The following is a 16,385-nucleotide window of genomic DNA, read 5'->3' on the forward strand; positions in this document are numbered from 1 at the left end:
GGAGGGGGGGGGCTTTAAGTGAACTGGGAACTTCGGGCCCAGGTGTTCCAGATCCCAACCAAACGGGAAACCTCAGATGACATCAGGGGTCATCACATCACCCTACTGTAGCTTTAGAGCTGCATAGGAAACTCTTGTGTGAAAAAATACCGTTTTCAAAGTTCAAATCAGATGCATGGGGTCTTGATTCGAGGAAAAATGTGTCCCATGCCTAATGCTAATTGAGACCCTTTTAAATTGACTATATGCTACAGAAACTTGGAACCTGAAGTGTGTGAAATCAAGTAGAGCAATATATTTTTTCTTCTTCTTTTTTTTCTGGTTTGTCTTGGCTAGATCTGTGAGTAAAGGTGACACAGTGCACAATCATGTTTCCTTACAGTCTGATGCTAATAGGTTTCCATTCACTGTATCACCTCAGCAGAGCATTGCGTTTTCAGCCTACGATAATAACTCTTTTTATCCTTTTATCCCGACTCTCTGTGTCTCTCTGTGGCCCAGTGGGCTCCACGCAGCCTGAGATAGACCACAGTGTCATCTCAGGTTATATGCTGCTGCTGCTGACACGGCCTCTCGGGACACTGAGTCACTGGCCTGTGTTTGTCCAGACTTGAAAGTTCTTGCCTTGCTTTTCGTCCTGATTTAGTCAGATAAAAGCTAGTTTGTCCAGGAGTTCTGTCTATTGTGAGCAGTGGAAGCTTTTCTGGTTCCTCTCAGTCACTGCTGCTAAACACTTCATCACTTTATAATACCACTTTGTACCACGGCCACGGAAAATACTAGTTAGTGGCTGTTAAAATTGTGTATCAGGGCACCTCAAAAAGACTGTAAACAGTTTAACCACCGCTCTACATCACAGCACAGTTTATTAAACTAAAAGTAACCATGGAAACAACACCTCTACTTCATGCAACATTACCAGTTAACACTCACTTGTAAAATAAAACGAACCGTGGGGAAAAAATGGCTAAAGAAAATCTTTAAAACATGGACAATTTGAACAGAAGTTGTCAAGTTGCCATGGTAGAAGCGCGATAATAGACCCTTAGGCTTCCAGATATAGAAAATAATGGACTCGCTGAGGTGAAATGCCACTCCACATTGAATCATGATCCTTTATTTTCATATATTAGGGCACATCGTCGTGTATAATTGCTTGCATAAAGACAAGACTCTGTATGGAGGTTAGGCAGGAGTGTGCATCACGTACGTTGGCACATCCAGAGTGAAAAAAAATCGATAGCAGACTATTCACTTTTCACCAGGCTTTGTTAGCTCACACACAAAACTGATGCATTTCTTGCCCACACAGCCTCCAACAGAGCTTATAAAACTCTTTACAAGCTCAGGAAATATGGCTCTGGTAGAGGATATCTAATTTCTGTAGAAGCACTTATCTATCTTGTTCCGAGCCAGACTACATGTATAGTTGATAAGTAAGTCGAGTAAAGCACTCAAAGAAGGTGAAACTGGGATTTTTTTAGTACATTGGATTAAATCCCATCTCCCTCTCCTTTACTCTCTCCCTCAACCCTTCCATCATCTCCCCATTTTCCATTTTCTCTCTTCAAGATCGAGCACCTGTACGGGCTGACTGTGTTTGAAAACTACCTGTACGCCACCAACTCAGACAACGCTAACATGCAGCCTAAAACCAGTGTGATCAGGGTCAACCGCTTCAACAGCACAGACTACCAAGTAGTGACCAGGGTGGACAAGGGAGGAGCGCTGCACGTCTACCACCAGAGACGCCAGCCTCCAGGTAGACTACACACACACACACACACTTTCATATCATCTGAATGCTGTATTATGGTTTTGTGACTTTATCTTCCACCTTCTTGGTGTCCAGTACGCAGCCATGCATGTGAGGTGGACCAGTTTGGGAAGGCTGGAGGTTGCTCGGACATCTGTCTGCTGGGGAACGGCCACAAGACCCGAACCTGCCGCTGTCGCTCCGGATTCAGCCTGGGCAGCGATGGCAAGTCCTGCAAAAGTGAGTAGGACTGTTGGTGTAATGAAACAATGATTAAGTTTAAGTGGCTAAAAAACAACAAATGATCTATAAAAGAAACTCTAGTAGGCACTGTGAGATAGGTGTTACCTGTCAAAAGACTCAAAACATCCACTGTAGCAGTGATTCTTAACAACTTGTATCCCGGCCAGAGGATATGTGGAAAGATTGTGGAGTATAGCTCAAGTAATTTAAAAAAAAAAAAAAAAAAAAAAAAGTACAATTTTAAATTAAAGGTGCTCTATACGATATCCGCAGCATTATTAAAGCAGCACGCAAATATTTGCTATGTAAAGATATAGAGGAGTAATGTCTACCTGTGTGTTTTATTATCAGAGCTTCACCTTGCTTTGTTGACATAGCCGGACCGGCTGCGTGTGCTTTAGTGCATGTTCATGCTTGTGAGCGTGCCCCACTGGCTAAATAATGTGGAATAGGAATAATGTTGTGGGATTATTCCTTATTTCATGGGCTATTCTGGGATTTATACAATATTATTACATACATATACTGTATATGTTTAAAAAAAAAAACCCAAAGCACTCAAATACTGATTTGGAGGTTGATTACCATGGCAACGGTCGAAGCTTTAAATCTTCAAAGCTTTCGGGTCAGCCCTACGTAGCACCTACTCTCCGGTTCCCCCTCAGGTTAACACTGTTAGCACCGTTAGCACTTTTGCCATTGTTTCCACTGTTAGCACCGTTAGCTGCGAAACCGCTGGTTCAGTCGTCGCCATGTTGAGAGCCATGCGGAAGCAATAGAAATGCTCCCAATCTCGCATTTAGCAGCTTTAAAAAAAAAAAAATGTAAATATTGATTAGGCTGTAACACAAGAGAAACTAGCAATTAACTAACAATTTCATATTTGGAAAAAAAAAAAACAGTCAAGAGTTAGCAAGCAGAAACTTATAAATAATACAAATAACACTACTCCAAGTGATAGTAGTACCATTAAAACTTAAACAAAACCGATGTCAACATTGACGGTTCAGTTATATGAAAACATTATTGTAACAATATCTTCTTTGGTATTATGTAAATTATTACATTTTGTGTCAATGCCCATCTGATCAGGCTGTTGAGGCACGTCTGACATAAAAGGTTGGGAGCCACTCAGTTTCAGTTTCAGTTTTATTTGTCATATGTAGGTTAACGCAGGGTCAACGGTACAACGTATACGATGCGAGAACCGGTCAGCTCAGCAATAAAAGATAAGATAAAATGACAATAATAAGATATAATTACATTAATAAGATAGAAAGACAAGATGCTGCACTGTAGCGTATACTGTAGACTCAGCTCAAACGTGTGCATGCTCCCAGCCTAACTGTAAGTACAGACTCAGGAGGCACAGTGATTCAACTCTATAGACCTGAAGCCAAGGGCAGCCAAGGTTGGATCAGGGATGCGCGGTTCTCCCCTGGGCTATAGACTGGGAAAGAGCCACGGACAAAGTAGCTGAGCAACAATAACTTAGTCTGACTCTGTTATCCTGATTCAGCTTGTTCAGAGAAGGCTTTTAATATTCTATCAACCAATAATAGCATTATATTGATCTGCCTCCTGAGAATAGACTGTCCTTGAAAATGACACAGTTAATTTAAGTAAAGGCAGCCCCTCCTCCTCTCCTCTCTCCTCTCTCTGCCTCTCAATTGAAAAACACTTAATTCTCATTCAGGGCTTTGCTGATAGCGTGTGTTATTTACTTGTTCAATCAATACACATTATCTGGGTTAAAAAAAGCCATGAGTCATCATCTAATATTTGATTCTTTGTCAACAGAATGGGAGAAAGAAGTTTAGTGTTAACTGCCTCTGTTGAGCTGTGTGCACATACATTCAGGTCTAAGCTACAATCTTTTGGCTTTGCTTTCTTGTTTTGCTGCAGAACCTGAGCACGAGCTCTTCCTGGTCTATGGTAAAGGTCGCCCAGGGGTCATCAGGGGCATGGATATGAATGCCAAGGTACCAGACGAATACATGATCCCCATAGAGAACCTGATGAACCCGAGGGCTCTGGACTTTCACTCCGAGAGCGAGTTCATCTACTTTGCCGACGCCACCAGCTACATCATCGGGCGGCAGAAGATTGATGGGACAGAGAGGGATACCATCGTGAAGGAAGGTAGGGTGATGACAGCTAATTTGAGAAACAAAAAATGATGCTAAACTATGTAGATGAAAAAGATAAGAGCTAAAATAAGGGTCATTGTGATTTTGAGCTTGTTCAGCGGTTTTCAGAAATCATGTAAACCTGTGAAAACAACTCTGCATGAGATATTCAAGTTTGTGTGTGTGTGTGTGTGTGTGTGTGTGTAGAACAGATTCATAGTTGTAAAATAAAATCTTTAGATCATATGTACAGTATGTAAATTAAATTTCATTACCAGGTAACATTCAAGATATAAGTATGGATTCTGGCCCAGGTTTTGGCTGTAAAAGCCAAAATTCACAAATACTGTAAATGCATGCATGAGTTTTTACACAGGTTTACAAGAAGCAACAACAGATAATCATAGGCTTTGAAATTATTTCACAAGCTCAGAATCTTGTTTACACAGGAATATTTTTTTGTTTAACCTTTATTTATCCAGGTTATCCCATTGAGAACAAGAACTTTGTGGCAGTGGACTCCTTTCCATAAATTTAAACATTTACTAAGTCTGTGTATTGGCAAGAATCCGATTTAATATATTGTGATATATTGCGATACTGTACGAGAGGCGATATATTGTGATTTTTTAAAATCTAATTTTAAACTGTCATAGTACAAAAAACACATCAGAAATACACAATTTTAGAATAGGCAAAAATAACACATTTGTACGGCATGCAAAAAACTGCATGATTTTAGCCCAAAACTGCATGGGATTAGCATTATGTGAGTATATCTGTAAAGGGGGGACTCGTGGGTACCCAGAGAACCCATTTTCATTTAGATATCTTGAGGTCAAAGGTCAAGGATCCCCTTTGAAAATGGCCATATCAGTTTTTCCTCGCCAAAATGTTGTTTAACTTTGGAGCGTTATTTAGCAACCTTCCCGACATGTTAGTATGACATAGTTGGTACCAATGTATTAGGTTTTCTAGTTCAAAATGATACCAGTAACTTCACTATCTTTAAATTTGAGCCCGTTATAACCTCCGAAAGATCAGATAGCAGCCAGGCCCGATGGTGGGCCGTCAAATTTTAACGAGGTCAATTAAAAATCAATACGGTGTTTTGGTGTATTTTCTTACACCCCAGACATTTAAATGATACAAATACCCCTAAAAACAGACTTTTTTTTCATTGAGCCAAATGCAAAAGCATCAGCAGACAGTAATCCTGTATAAATCTAGGTTTGAATCTAAAAGTATAAAAAAAAAAAAAAATCTCGATTTACACTTATGAACAGACTTTGCAGTCAGTACTATTTTTATGTGTAGCTGTAGCAATAGGCTTCTCACCAACTGTACGTAATTGCCTCAGGAATCCACACTGTAGAGGGCATAGCTGTGGACTGGATGGCTGACAACTTGTACTGGACAGATGACGGGCCTAAGAAAACCATCAGCGTGGCGCGGCTGGAAAAGGCTTCACAGACACGCAAAACCCTCATCGAGGGAAAAATGACTCACCCTCGTGCCATTGTAGTGGATCCTCTGCACGGGTAAGGAGCACAAAGAGATGGAGGAAGTGATTGAGTTGGATGTGTTTGTGCCAGAGAAAAGGGATAAAGATCATTGAACAAAGTAAAGACATGCACAGGTGTTGCACAGTCCAGGTACAGTAGAGGTTAAGGCAGCAGTTAGAATTGTGCCGACTTGGAGGTGGCTGTTTAATGAAGGTGTCAGGCAACATACGGTGAGAGATAATGATGGCTGGTAATTTCTTTTGGTCAGCTTTCTGATGACTCAATTGTTCTGTCACTCGCATCTCAGCAAACTCTGTTCACTCTCTTTCTGTCTCAGTTTCACTTATCTCCTGTGTATGAGCTGTTTATTGGTTTCATTACTCACCAACTGGCACCACTTTGTTTTTTCTTCTATTGCCCGTGTCCCTTCACAATTTCCAGCAGAGAGCGTTTTTATCATTTTCATCACATCTGTGTTGTTGACCATTACCACCCTGAAACATAACGTCCCTTCTGATTTCACTTATCGCTCGCTATTTATTAAAACAGATGGAGCGTTTTGTGCATTACATGGTAGATTTCCTCCACAAGCTTATTAACACACAGCCATATCTCTCTCGCACTCTTTCAAATAGCTCTTAATCTCGCCGTGTGTGGATGTTGTCTTATTGATATGACCTCCTGGGATCTCTCCTGAGAAGAAGCTCACGCTCATAAGCACGCAAACACACACACACACACACACACACTTTTTGGATTGCTGGCGACAGGGTGATGTGTGTGCACACACTTCCCAGGGGAAAGGCACTCGCCTCCACTAATGCCTGTAATCAATCAGGCTCAGGGAGAAGAGGGAGGAGAAGGAGAAATTCAGAGAAAGGGAAGCAAGAGAAGGAGACAGATGGAGAAGGAAATATGAAATGTTAATGCTGATGTCAGTCATATTCCAGCAAGTGAAGGGGGTGGGGGGGCTGGTACTTAGTTTTGCACAATGTTGTAGACAGCCAGCGCTCGCAGGCTGAGCCTGGAGCAGTGAAGGAAATTGACAGGTGCTAAAGTACCTGGTGACAAACATTTGTTTGCCTTTGGGCAGATCTACTAAGAAACACTGTGGAGCCGCCTCTCTGGAAGCTCTAATGAGCGTTGTGCGCTTTAGGGCAGCTAGATAAAATGTGATTGCCTCCGTTAATGCCCCAACAATAATTATCCTTTTTTTCTGTCTTGCTGTCACATTTCATTCAGTACTTGCACACCTGACAGTTCCCTTGTTGCTTCCTCAGGTGGATGTACTGGACAGACTGGGAGGAGGACCCCAAGGAGAGCAAGCGAGGCAAAATCGAGCGTGCTTGGATGGACGGCTCCAACAGAAACGTGTTCCTGACCAGCAAAACGGTGCTGTGGCCCAACGGCCTCAGCCTGGACATCCCGCAGGGCATCCTCTACTGGGTGGACGCCTACTACGACCGCATTGAGATGGTGTACCTCAACAGCTCCGAGCGCAAGGTCAGCACTCGCTCGCCATCATCGGGATTATTTTACTCTAGTATATAAAGGCAGAGCGGTTCACAGGAATCAAGGCGGAGGGATTATTCTGACAGGGACTGACGAGCTGTGAGCGAGCTAATAGGGAATGAGTTTTAAAGCACTAGAAGACTCAGGGTGGTCCGTCACAATGTAGTTCATACTCTCTGTGGCTAAATTGATGATATTTTGTTTTCACTGGCCTGTGTGTTGGTTATATTTTGATTTTATGGAGTTGTTTATAGCATTTAAAATGTATAATATTATGGTTGACACAAAATGAATGAAGTTTAAATATTTACTCACATACTCTGAGTACCTCTAAAAAGGCTATTTTAGGGCCACACAGATTTATGATCTGCTTTTTGTACCACTATTGCCTTGACACTCTACTATTTTTAGATCTGTAGGATAATTTACTCAAATGTTAACTGATAAAAAACAAACACGGTCCATTACATCACATTATACCGTCAACATGAATTAATACAAACATATTTTGAGCTGTAATTCGGGACACAGAGTGCTGTAGTCTGTTTTTTTTTTTAAAGCATGCTTTACAATGTTGTTGCTTTTCTCACATCACCAGACTGTGTACGAAGGTCAGGAACTGAACCACGCCTTTGGTCTGTGCCACTATAAACACTTCTTGTTCTGGAACGAGTATCGTAGTGGCAGCATTTACAAGTTGGACACAACCACTGGCATCTCTACTCTGCTGCGCAACGAGAGACCACCCATCTTTGAAATCCGCATGTACGACGCTCAGCAGCAGCAAGGTAGGACGTGTGGAAACGCATCACAAATAGATAATTCTTCCATACATCCGTGTTAATCTAGACATTATGATTGTCAAAACACATTACATGAGGAATAATTGATACTAAATTGTGCTAATGTGTGCATCAACCCTTATATAATCTGCACATTCATGTTTGTTCATCCACAGGCTCTAATGCGTGTCGCGTGTACAACGGCGGCTGCAGCAGTCTGTGTCTTGCTATACCAGACGGCCGGCAGTGTGCTTGTGCAGAAGACCAAATACTAGACCCAGCTGACAACACCAGCTGCAAAGGTAAGTTAAAAAAATGAATGCTTTGAATGTGAATGTGAGACTGAAGGGCATTCGTTTTGCTCCATTACACATACAAGGTTTTATTTCCAGTATGTTGGACAAGATGAGTCAAGCTGTGTGACTCTGACTGTGGCCACAACAACAAAAGCACCTGCATAATGCAATGCAGTCCAATACAGACTCTGCAATAAGTACTGTCTTTTTGAAGCCTAGAATGCTCAAGGTGTTCCTGGTATTTTGCCCACCTCCAGGTTGCTCCATCATGGATGGATGGATGGATGGACTTTATTGATCCCAATAAAAAAAAATCTTGTGTTACAGCAGCAGGTTATCCAGGAAATGTACAGGAACAGTTAATACACAGTAAATATACATATATATATATAAAAAAAAAATTCTTAAATAAAAATCAAATGAGGTAGTAAACCGATGTGCAAATTGAACATGTGCAACGTTATTGCAGGAGTAAAACAGAATGCAGTGTGGACAGCGAAGCAATAATACCATCCCATTTTAACAACACCACAAAATCCACTGCTCTGACGCAGTCTCAATGACAATCCAAGATTAAAATCCTTGCAAATGTATTTATTGCAGCACTGTTTATTGTACACGTTTTGTCCACCTAAGGCAAGAATCAAGCAAAAGATCCTCACAAAGCTCCCAGCAAATAACGATAACGCCTGACGAAAAATCGCTGTTGGATCCAAACGTTGCACAATTAAAATTGCTGGGAGTTTTTAATACAGTGTGCTGATCTTCTGTTTGATTCTTGCCTTAGTTGAATTTTTTTATCCAGCACCTTTAAAGGTTTTTGGATGTGCGTGGCCTACACCCTGTTTATCTTGTTATTTTGTCCACCCCAGGTATGTCTTTATTTTTATGCAATTACTAGTCAGCTCAGCTTCAGGCTACTCTGGGTGAGGTAGATTTTTACTTCTACTTTTCTTTTAATTGCTCTTTTCCACAAATCCCCTCCGTTTTTGGTCATTCAAAAATGTATTTTGCTTTTTTTTCATGTCCTTGTTTTTCACATTCCTTTTATTTCTCCTTTCCTCTACTTCTCCTTCCACAGCCAACCCGTCTTACGTACCACCTCCTCAGTGCCAACCCGGGGAGTTTGCTTGTAAAAACAACCGCTGCATTCAGGAGCGCTGGAAGTGTGACGGAGACAACGACTGTCTGGACAACAGCGACGAGGCTCCTGAGCTGTGCCGTGAGTACACACACACACACACACACACACACACACACACACAAACCTCATTTAACATGGTAATTCAAAACAGCTATCCCTCCTGCTAGTACCGAGTCAGATGACCTCCAACAGTCTGAATTTGACAGTCTGGTAATGCCAGAATGAAATCAGAGAGCATCTAGTGAGTGTGTGTTTATATGTGCTAATGTCTGTGTGTGTGTGTGTGTGTGTGTGTTTGTGCAAGGAGGAATGTAGCAATGTCTGTGGATCTGGAAAAAAGCTCTCTGTCTGCTTGTCCGTCCGTCTGTCTGTCTGTCTGTGGTTGGAGTGCAGACATGTTCCCGTCCCAGACAAAATAAAATCCCGTCCAAAACAGCTAGAATATTTCACTCATTTGCACCTCACATCTCTCCACACTTACACCTTTCCATTCCCCCTACACGCCTCTCTCCCCACATGGCTTCTTATTTTTCTCCTTCTTGCCCTTCAATGCGTCCTTTCTTCCCTCCAGACCAGCACACCTGTCCCACAGACAGATTCAAGTGCAAGAACAACCGCTGCATCCCTCTGCGTTGGCTGTGCGACGGGGACAACGACTGCGGGAACGATGAGGACGAATCCAACACCACCTGCTCAGGTACACAAGCAAGCACACTCCTGAACCAAAATGTGACAGGTGTTTTAAAGAGTTGTACCGATACAGATACCAGTATTGGAAATGCATCTGATACTGCCCAAAATTCGGGATCGGGTATTGGCAAGTATGCCGGTCTATGCACCGATTTGATACCATAATATATTAACCCAGAAAAAAATCTAATTGTTTAACCAGAATCAATTCTTCTTCATCGTTCCAAAAGAGTAGCCTTCACTGTGCTGTCGCCCTGGATGTATCATGGCTGCCACTGGCAACTACTGTTTTAGAGCAGCGAAGAAGAACTGATTGCAGGTAGTTTGTCACATGACAATAGCAAACAACAACAGTGTAGTGCTAGTGGAGAGTGTAACGGTAGTCAGAGCGAGGAAAATGTCAGCCGTTTGTCAATATTTCACAATGGAAAATACAAAAAGTACAACTGTATGTATTTGTTCATGTTTTACAAAGGGTTTAATCTGAGCCAGGCTATACAACAAACATAGTAATCATATCACATGTATACATGGTCAGAAAAAACTGGTATCAGAATATCTCTAGTGTTTTATTGTCGTTCACATGTGACATGAGCTCCACTGTGTTTGTCTTTTAGCTCGTACCTGCCCGCCCAATCAGTACTCATGTGCCAGTGGACGCTGCATCCCTATTTCCTGGACGTGTGACCTGGACGATGACTGCGGCGATCGCTCAGATGAACCTGCATCCTGTGGTTGGTCAACTTCGGTGGTTTGGTCCATAGCAGTAGGGTGATTTATAGCTGTTGTTAGAGGTTGTTTTAACATTGAGTGTTTTGTCCACAGCCTACCCCACATGCTTCCCCCTCACCCAGTTTACCTGCAACAACGGACGCTGCATCAACATAAACTGGCGCTGTGATAATGGTCAGTGTCTGTTTTGTAGTCTCTCCTCTTCTTCTCCTGCGTGCCCATTTACAACTCCTCGCTTTCCTTTGTCACAAGTTTGCTGTGCATGTTTTGCCAACACCCTCATATTAGCACACACTCTTCTTTTTGTCACCTTGTACGTTTTGTGTGTTTTTAGCTTTACTGTTTTCTGCTGTCGTTTGTTGTTCTGTGTTGTTGGTTTTGTTGTCCTATGTTGTGCTGTTCGCCCACTCTGCTGTCTCCCGTTGGTTCTGTCTTTCAGAAAAGGATTGTGGTGACGGCTCTGATGAGTTGAATTGTCCAAACCTGACCGGTTAGTGCATAGATCAACATGCACCACAACAGCCATGATGCTAGCCTAGTTCTAGGACCGGCCAAGCTGGCTTAGGGACAGTCAGGACTGCTTTTCTGCTAATCGAACATGGCCACAAGCTGAGGCCAATAGCTGCTGCCTTTCATTTACTGTAGTCTTCTGCACAGGTTTGAAGCTAAATTAGATTTGATATCTTGTAATGCATTATTCAGTCAACCGAATTCATGTGAAAAGTGTAGTCAAATTAATAAAACGCAATTTAATTCAGTGTAAATTGAATAGAGTACCAAGTTGATAAAAAGTAATTTAACCACAGAATAGATTATCTTTCCCTGATTACTATGAAATCACCTGCTGTGAAAAGCACTAAAGGTTATACATTAGGTTGCCCTTTTACTTTAGTACGGGCATAAACGTGCTTAAGTTATGATGCTCTGCTGCCAAGCTCAATGTATCAGCGCTCGGTACATTCCCCCATGGTGCATGGTCTGATCTATGCAGTTTCTGTCATTATTTACTCTCTCATCTCTCATATTCTGTTTCATTTGTATTTCATTGTTTTCACTTTCACTGTGTTAATTGTGAAAAAAAAAAGAAAAGCAATTACTTTCTGCATATTTACATTTTATTCCCTTTGAGGCAGTGGGCGCCTCATAATGTGAGAGAGTCGGTGTTGTTTGACTGTGTTTGTTTTTCAGATAACGACTGCGGGGACAACAGCGACGAGGCAGGCTGTAGTCACTCGTGCTCCAGCGCTCAGTTCAAGTGTAACAGCGGCCGCTGCATCCCAGATTACTGGACCTGTGACGGAGATAATGACTGCGGGGACTACAGCGACGAGACGCACGCAAACTGCACCAATCAGGGTCAGTGGCTTAACCTGCCGATCAGGTGGGACAGTTAGGAAACTCTTCACTGCAGCAGATTATTGTATGTAAGAAATAGGAAATAGAAGTGTAAGTGTAGAAGTGTAATAAATAGGCTGCGTCAAATTATTTTAAGGGATATACATGAGGGGGTCCAATGATATATTCTCTGTCTTGTAAGGGGTCCTTGGCTGAAAAAAGACTGTGAACCTCTGGACTAATTTATACAAATTTCTTATAAATTAGTCCAGAGGTTCACAGTCTTTTTTCTAATCTATAACTCTTAGAATATGCAAATACTTTTACTACGGCTGTCAATTGATTTAAATATTTAATCGCGATTAATCGCACAGTTGTCCATAGTTAATCATGATTAATTGCAAATTAATCACAATTTTTTTTTAATCTGTTCAAAATGTACCTTAAAGGGAGATTTGCCAAGTATTTAATACTCTTATCAACATGGGAGTGGGCTAATATGCTTAAATTTATGCAAATACATATATACATATATACATATATATAAATATATAGTTTTAAATACTTGACAAAAATGAACAGATAAAAAAATGTGTTATTAATTTGCAATTAATCATAATTAACTATGGACAACCGTGCGATTAATCGCGATTAAATATTTGAATAGATTGTCAGCCGTAGTAAAAATATTTCATATTCTAAGAGTGATAGATTAGTTCGATGAGAAGATAATCTATAAACTATTATAAATTAAAAAAATTATATATTATTTGTTGAACTATGAAGCCCTTTGTAAAAAACAAAACTTATATCATTATAATTTATATAAATAAATCTGAAAACTTTTCACGGACCCCCTGGCAGAGTGCCACGGACCCCTGGGGGTCCCCAGACCTCACTTAGAGAATCACTGATCATTAGACCAAACTACGTTTTCCAATTGCCAAGAAACTTCATATCAAAGCTATCCTGGTCATTTTTCACACCTTTTCTTATATCAAAATGTCAAAAAATATCTACAAAAGCATTTCTTAATAACAATAATAAGTCTTTCTTCAGTCATGTTTTCAGCCCACAGCTGCTCTCAAAGAGTGCTGGTTGACTTCTCGTCCTTGTTCATACCTCACACCTGCAGGACGATGCTATTCCCTGTAATTACGACACCTGAAATAACTTAAATGTGTATGAAATCTGTAAACACACTACCTGGTAGGGTTTTATGGTGCATTAAACCTCATCTCAGTAGTTATTTGTGGCAAGATTACATTACCATAAATATGAGTTGCTGCGGCTGATGGGACTGACCGCAGTTGACACCAGCTTCTAACACATCCACTAATAATGTACGGTAATGGATTTCTCCTGATCCCAACCTGTCTCCAGGTGGGTTCGCTATGCACACCTGGAAATGAAAATGCCTGAAGAACCTGCACATGATGCAATGAGACCTCAAGAAAACATGTCACCAAGATTAATAACTAGTCGATATTAAAAGCTAAAGCTGATGTTAAAAGCCACGATTATTCACAAACAAACAGCCGCTGGTCCTTTTTTTTTAATGGTATTTATGGAACACAGCTGTGACATGTGGTCGTTATTATCATGGATGGATGGTTGCATCTCTGCACTGTTTTTCATTTATTCCCTGAAGTGCACCAAGCACTAAAATCATAGCTAGTATTTACATTTTAGAGAGTAGATGAAACAGGTCCCTGGTCCCTATTAGTCACACTGGCACCTGTCTAATGGGAACCACCACCACCACCACTGGCACCTAATAACTCACTAGTTGTTATTAAAGCGATATTAAAGATATACTTACTTACTGTATAATCTATTCGTTGTTATGCTTGTGCTGTTAAGAGCAACATTGAAACAATGATTCATTGGCATCTGGTGTTTATGACTAAAACAACGACCCTCTGAATGCATACATGCGTCTGTTTCGGGCTTTCCCGTTGCTAAGACTTGTTGCCATCCAGATTTCCAGCAGACAGCTCATTAGTTTTTGTTTTCGCAGTCGTTTGATGCTGCACATTGTCTCTGCTCAAAGCTGTGTGTCCTGATTTGATTAATGCAGGCGAGGATTGAAGACAATGTCATTTTAGAGTCTTATGACTTCTTTCTCTCCTTGCAGCCACGCGTCCCCCTGGAGGCTGTCACACAGATGAGTTTCAGTGTCGGATGGACGGCCTGTGCATCCCCCTGCGTTGGCGCTGCGACGGGGACACCGACTGCATGGACCTGAGCGACGAGAAGAACTGCGAGGGCGTCACACACATGTGCGACCCGGCTGTCAAGTTTGGCTGCAGGGACTCTGGTGAGGAGAACATTCTCCAAGTTAATGCTAAGTACATAAAGTTAGTTTGATTATTCTTTAAAGTAACCTTGACCTCTGTCCGTAGCACGCTGCATCAGCAAAGCCTGGGTGTGCGACGGCGACAGCGACTGCGAGGACAACTCCGACGAGGACAACTGTGAGGCGCTGGTGTGTAAGCTCTCTCACCATGTGTGTGCCAACGACTCCACCATCTGCCTGCCTGCAGAGAAACTTTGCGATGGCACTGATGACTGCCCAGATGGCTCTGATGAGAAACTCTGCGGTAAGAGACAACAGTGCTCAGGCTGCGTTTCAGTACAGGGAACGCCATAACAGCGAGTAAAACCCTGCTTCTTAAATCAGGTCTCCAGGGCTTTAATAAGAGTTCTGTGTAGCTATCCCTTGTGCCAGTCCTTGTCTGATTTTCTCTGTTTTACAGACCTGTGTTCACTGGACAATGGCGACTGCAGCCATAACTGCACCGTGGCCCCTGGCGAGGGGGTGATCTGTTCCTGCCCACTGGGCATGGAGTTAGGGCTCGACAACAAGACCTGTCAAATCCAGAGCTTCTGTGCCAAACACCTTAAGTGCAGTCAACGCTGCGAACAGGACAAGTTCAGTGTGAAATGTTCTTGTTACGAGGGCTGGGAACTGGAGCCTGACATGGAGAACTGCAAGAGCACGGGTAAGAGACCGAGGAAACAGTAACAGGGGAGACGGAGGGGTCAAGGGGAAGGCAAGAGACATCAGGGAAGAACTTTAACATTTGATTGATGGTAGCCGTACAGTAAAGGAGGAAGCTAGAGAAGCGGCTGGGTTCTGGGCTTCGTCAGGGTTCAAGGCTGCAGATTGTGGTGTGATGTGGGTTTGGGATCAAGCAAAGGAGAGGCCGCCCAAGCAGGAAACTGTGGTTAAGAGAAGACGCACTACGACAACATGTGATACTCTTTTTGAAAAATAGACAGAGCGCTGGAGACAGAAAAGAGGAAGAGCTGATATTATGTTCACGTTAGTAGATGATGACTAAGAAAACATATAAAGACCTGTGAATTGGTTTCCAGCTGCCATTATTAATTTATGAAAAAGAAAGAATCTGAAATATTAAAGAATAAAGTGAAGGAAACGGATACGCTTTTTGTTAAAATCAGCGAGGGCAAGAAGTGAAAAAACGGAAACTGTTCAGTCACAGTAAATCAGCTTTGAATTTTATCATCCACATAAAGAACATAGTTCTCTCCCTGCAGCCACTAGCCAATGAGGAAACATGGATTTATGATTGTGCTCTTCAGTGCCAGGTCTTAGAGACTAGCCGCCAGCACCGTGTCATTCATCTGGCCGCCTGTTAGGTACAGATAACTCCTGTCTTATTTACGCTGCGTTTTAATTACCCAGGATTAGAGCCACTTTCAACACAGCCCCTCCGTCATTAAACAAGTCACACACCGCAGTGGAACATGGCTGTGATGTTTTCCACGCTATGGGGCTCCTCTGCAGTATTTTGAGTAACAAGGGTTTTAACCCTTTGCCATCCGTTTAGTTCTTCACTGATCTCTCCTGTTCATCTCCACAGATCCTTTCAAACCTTTTATCATTTTCTCAAACCGCCACGAGATCCGCCGCATTGATCTGAATAAAGGAGAGTTCAGTGTGTTGGTACCGGGCCTGAGGAACACCATTGCCCTGGACTTCCATCTCAGCGAGAGCGCCCTCTACTGGACTGATGTGGTGGAGGACAAGATCTATCGCGGGAAGCTGTCCGAGAATGGAGGTGAGCAATTTTTAACACAATCAGTTTGTTTAAAGGTCCAGTGTGTAGGATCTGGTGATGTCATTTGGAGCAGAGCTAGTGCGTAGAGTGTGTGTGTGTATGTGGGAAGTGAGTGGTGAAGGAAGAAAGAGAGAGGGCGGCAGCAACGGGAGCGAGTGACGTTATTGCCTCCG

General features: G+C 42.2%; 1 protein-coding gene across 1 annotated transcript in view; it reads left to right on the forward strand.

Annotated features, from left to right (window-relative positions):
* The window catches only part of LOC141766199 (low-density lipoprotein receptor-related protein 1-like), a 118,064-nt gene that overhangs the window by 56,490 nt on the left and 45,189 nt on the right, over window positions 1–16,385 (forward strand). Inside the window, exons 9-24 of the mRNA XM_074632839.1 lie at window positions 1,573–1,762; window positions 1,853–1,996; window positions 3,905–4,141; window positions 5,489–5,669; window positions 6,914–7,136; window positions 7,744–7,933; window positions 8,104–8,229; window positions 9,305–9,445; window positions 9,939–10,064; window positions 10,675–10,791; window positions 10,883–10,963; window positions 11,978–12,145; window positions 14,262–14,444; window positions 14,530–14,727; window positions 14,884–15,129; window positions 16,015–16,212. Of these exons, the coding sequence (XP_074488940.1) occupies window positions 1,573–1,762; window positions 1,853–1,996; window positions 3,905–4,141; window positions 5,489–5,669; window positions 6,914–7,136; window positions 7,744–7,933; window positions 8,104–8,229; window positions 9,305–9,445; window positions 9,939–10,064; window positions 10,675–10,791; window positions 10,883–10,963; window positions 11,978–12,145; window positions 14,262–14,444; window positions 14,530–14,727; window positions 14,884–15,129; window positions 16,015–16,212 (2,749 nt within the window). The remainder of the gene's footprint in view (window positions 1–1,572; window positions 1,763–1,852; window positions 1,997–3,904; window positions 4,142–5,488; window positions 5,670–6,913; window positions 7,137–7,743; window positions 7,934–8,103; window positions 8,230–9,304; window positions 9,446–9,938; window positions 10,065–10,674; window positions 10,792–10,882; window positions 10,964–11,977; window positions 12,146–14,261; window positions 14,445–14,529; window positions 14,728–14,883; window positions 15,130–16,014; window positions 16,213–16,385) is intronic.

Source organism: Sebastes fasciatus, chromosome 1 (genome assembly GCF_043250625.1).
Source record: "Sebastes fasciatus isolate fSebFas1 chromosome 1, fSebFas1.pri, whole genome shotgun sequence".
In the NCBI taxonomy this organism is placed as follows: Eukaryota; Metazoa; Chordata; class Actinopteri; order Perciformes; family Sebastidae; genus Sebastes; species Sebastes fasciatus.